Genomic DNA, 4,590 nt, shown 5'->3' with positions numbered 1-4,590 from the left:
ATGGCGATCAGCGATTAGTTGCCAAAAGAGTGCGTTGGATTGGAGGGGCACCTTGGATTGATGAGGAGCGGCAACCAATGAGAGCGCGTAAAACGAATGACCGGGCTCCAGTTAAAGGGGGCGTAAGAGGAGGTAGTGCCAGTCCACTGAGAAAGAGGGACCCTCCGAGATAAACATAGACAAGCGAAAGAAATAAACATTCCAATTCGAGATGCTTCAAGAACAAGGAAGACTTAGTAAGATAATGACTCGTATTTTCGTGTATTCTGAAAATAACGACATCGACTCAGTTTGAAAGGAAAAGCGCAAAGGAATCTTCTCGTTTCGTTGCATTTGGGATTTTGAGTAACAAGTTATCCACAAGAAAAATATAGCCTAACTTAATACGCAAAGCTTCTTTTTTTTCAATGAGCGGATCGAACTTCATCGCCTCATGTCGTGTTATCAAATCTGGAAGTTAATATTCCCGTAGCGCATTCGATTTTATTTTGTTATATGTTTTTTTGAAGCGCCGTGCAAAGACTGCTTGAAAGAGAATTGGTTTTACTCAACGAAAGCATGTTACTGGACGCTGGGCATCAGTTCCCTGGTTTGGGAGTGGGCACCTTTGCCAGGCATCATCACTCCTCCAGTGAGATGCAGGACAGAGACTTGAGTTTAGCGCAGAACAGCTTCGTCGACTCGGCGCACATGGGCGCCTTCAAACTGAACCACGATCTCTCGCCCGGACAGAGTTCTGCATTCACGAGCCAAGCGCCCGGTTACCCCGCAGCGGCTCTGGGCGCGCACGCGGCTCATGTCACATCATACGCGAGCTCGCCGTTTAACTCCACGCGGGACTTTCTCTTTCGCAGCCGTGGATTCGGGGAATCATCACCGGCGGGAGGCCAGCACGCACTCTTCGGCCCCACTGCCGGCTCGCTCCATCACTCTCACACAGACAGCCAAGGCCATATTCTGTTCCCTGGCATCCACGAGCAGCATGGATCCCACGGCTCCCCAAACGTGCTCAACGGGCAGATGCGACTCGGACTACCGGGGGAGGTTTTCGGGCGATCAGACCAGTACCACCAGGTCTCCAGCCCGAGGACCGACCCTTACTCAGCCGCCCAGCTGCACAACCAGTACGGCTCAATGAATATGAACATGGGGATGAATATGGCAGCGCATCACCATCACCCCGGTGCCTTCTTTCGCTACATGAGGCAGCAGTGCATTAAGCAAGAGCTCATCTGTAAGTGGATCGATCCGGAGCAGCTCAGTAATCCTAAGAAGAGTTGCAATAAAACTTTCAGCACCATGCACGAGCTGGTCACCCACGTCTCGGTCGAGCACGTTGGAGGACCCGAACAGAGCAATCACATCTGCTTTTGGGAAGAGTGTCCCCGGGAAAGCAAGCCCTTTAAAGCCAAATATAAACTGGTCAATCACATTCGCGTGCATACGGGAGAAAAACCTTTCCCCTGCCCGTTCCCTGGATGTGGCAAAGTGTTCGCAAGATCAGAAAACCTGAAGATTCACAAGAGAACACACACAGGTAATTATGATATTTATTTCTGCTTGTGCTTGTCACATTAACATCTGTAGGTCTTGCATATGTTTTGGAGCTAAAAAAAGTATATTTTATCAACCCTCAAAATAGTCTCGTAAATAGTGGTTCTTACAAACATAAGCTGATTATGCCAGGATGGTGTATTTTTAGACTTTGAGAGCGCAAGCAGATTTAGATCTTTAAAAGAAAACGGATGTTTGTAAGCAGATATCCAATTCGCTTAAGTAAACGCGGCTGAAAGCGATAATACATGAACCCGTACGGGGTAGGCTAAATGCGATCATTTTGCAACAATGTGCTGAATTATGTAAGAGACTGTCGAGGGTTTGTGGTTCATAAACTTTAAACGGGTCAAAGGCGACTTGAGGGCTCGTCGCGTGCGCAGAGCAGCCGTAAATCTCTCCAACCGGTTTAATGTTTGCGTGGACCAATGCTCGAGCACTCGGGTGACTACGTCAGGATTTTGAAATTTACTCTAGTTTATTTTGTATGTTTTTTGGCCACATAACGGAGTAATACACTTGTATTTAAATAATACACTATACTATTTAATAATACACTTTATATTTTTACAATAATACACTTTATATTTCAAAACAACGATTACAAAGTGTATATAGGCTACATAGCGCAGAGCTACACATATTCATATGCATGTTGGCCTACATATATACGAATTACAAAATGAATGCAGACCATTTCCAACACAAAAAGGACGACATAAAAATAAGAATAGGCTATATTTCCTATAGGAATGGGCGATGTGTGGGCCTATTGTTATTCTTTCCATTGCATTGACAGTCTGTGTTAGACAGGCCATTACCAGGGTTGCACATTTGAGCAATTTCCTCTTTAGAATACACTGAGGTATTGAGCCTTCTATTTGTTAAGGTGTTAATTGCATTTTGATTATTTCTAAGCAAATGGCTAAGTTTTGTGTGGGGCTGACAAAAGCTGAACGTTGAAATTTCTGACCGATTCCCCCTTCTTTTAATTTTATTTTGTTTGGACAGATAGCTGAAAAAAAGGAAATTCTTGCAAATGTAATTATCAGCAGAATTAGAATTGATATATCTGTTTTTCTTGTTACTTTTACACTGCTCATATTTGAAAGGCTAGATGAGGCAGTGTGACCCCCTGTGTCGTTGTAAGGCGTACAGCTCTGTATTACAACTACGTGCATGATAACCCCTTGAGTGATTTCATTTCAATTCATTTAAAATGCTACACAATCTGTACATTTTTTATATACATATATAAAATAAATACATTTATAAATTCTCTTGAAGCTATACCTGAATTTCAGATTTATTATATGTTGTAACAGGGCTATTTTGAGATGTGTTTTAAAAAAACTGAATTAAACCTGAATCACTAATCGTGTGAATGTTTATATCGTTTTTTCTTCTCAGGGGAGAAACCATTTCAGTGTGAGTATGAGGGATGTGATCGGCGCTTCGCGAACAGCAGTGACCGAAAGAAGCACATGCACGTTCACACGTCAGACAAACCGTATCTGTGCAAAATGTGTGACAAGTCCTACACTCACCCCAGTTCTCTTCGAAAGCATATGAAGGTAATTCCTCTAGAACACAGAATGAGAAATATACATTTATTTGTCACTAAGCTGTTTAAACGCCAACTTCGTGTATTAATAACAATGATACATTTAATTAAAAACACTAACAGATCATTAGCTAATGCAACTTCAAATTGTTAGAAATGGCATGAAATTTTGATGCATATATTGTCATATTCGAAGGAACTATTTATTTGTCCAGAATGCATAGCCTACTCATGAACAAGTTTTACCAATGCACGCTATTCGTGATTCATTCCGAGAATCATTAATTATTTATTTTTTGTGTGTGTGTTTAGGTTCACGAGGCATCCCCACCTGCATCTGACTCGTCGCCAGCGGCAAGTTCTGGTTATGAGTCCTCAACACCCCCTGGTCTGGTGTCCCCCTCCACTGAGACCCAAAGCAACAACAATCTGTCGCCTTCATCAGCGGTCCACAGTTCCAACAACCACAGCAGTTTATCGTCCAATTTCAGTGAATGGTATGTTTAAGACTGTGCCATCCCAGGAGGAACCATTTCAGAAAACCAGGAGATCCATATACAGCTTGTACAAAACGAACGCTCCTATATTATGCGCTTGTCCAGCAGGATTTAACATTCCCACATCGACAGAAGAAACGTGCGCAAAAAGCACTAAACATAATCTTTTTTTTTTTTTTTTTTTTTTTTTTTTTGTACATACTAGGCGCTCTCTTTCCCAATGGTTGTAATAGATTTTGTCGGTTTTTTGGTGTATAGATGTTCCTTCAATGGTAGCTATTTCTCTAACTGGACTTTTTAGTGCACATATTACCTTACCATAAAGTTGTATTATCATAATGAATATTGTGATCCAATTAAGGCAAACTGATTGTAAACTAAACAACTATTAACTGGAAAGAGTGCCAAAGTCAACATTTAACAAAGACAGACACAATATTTGCTTGTGAATGTATATCTTAGTTTGCTGGGCTTAACTTGTGATGTTTTGTGCTTTGCAAGTTTGAATTGTGAAATATATTTGGAAGATTGTGGGGCAAATTAATGTCGTGCCGTTAAATATCTGTAACTACACCCTTCTTTTTGTAAATATTATCGACTGCCATATTTATCCATTTGTAATTAAATTATGGTATTTACTTGCTACAGATGAAACAATATTTATAAAGAATGTTTCTTTACTATAAATATGTACAATTATGGGCTGAACAGGGGCAGTTGTTTTGTTATATGTGTTTTGTTCAAAGTTTGAGAAGTGTTTTCTCCATTATTGTGATAAAAATTTTACTGCATACAGATATAATAAAACGTGGTGCAAGTGTACAATCTTTACAACGCGTCGTGTTCTTTCCATGTTATCTACAGATTGTATTAGTAAACTTTGACAACTTGTAGGCCTTCTTTTTGTAGTCTAAATAGACTTTAAACCAGAATTTTGACAGTGGTCTGAAAGCAAGGCGCATTCAGTTGTTGTGT

General features: G+C 40.8%; 1 protein-coding gene across 1 annotated transcript; it reads left to right on the top strand.

Annotated features, from left to right (window-relative positions):
* Positions 1-558: 558 nt before the first annotated feature.
* On the top strand, positions 559-3,625 carry zic2a (zic family member 2 (odd-paired homolog, Drosophila), a; the record flags this gene model as incomplete). Its single annotated transcript, XM_081368075.1, has 3 exons — positions 559-1,537; positions 2,965-3,128; positions 3,431-3,625. The coding sequence occupies 3 exons, from the start codon at positions 559-561 to the stop codon at positions 3,623-3,625; spliced, it is 1,338 nt and encodes a 445-aa protein (XP_081224201.1).
* Between the last annotated feature and the right edge of the window lie 965 nt (positions 3,626-4,590).

The sequence above is a fragment of the Scardinius erythrophthalmus genome, assembly GCF_964197995.2.
Source record: "Scardinius erythrophthalmus genome assembly, chromosome: 6".
NCBI classification, from domain to species: domain Eukaryota; kingdom Metazoa; phylum Chordata; class Actinopteri; order Cypriniformes; family Leuciscidae; genus Scardinius; species Scardinius erythrophthalmus.
The sequence above is the reverse complement of the archived record's forward strand: the minus strand, read 5'-3'. Positions and strand labels throughout refer to the sequence as shown.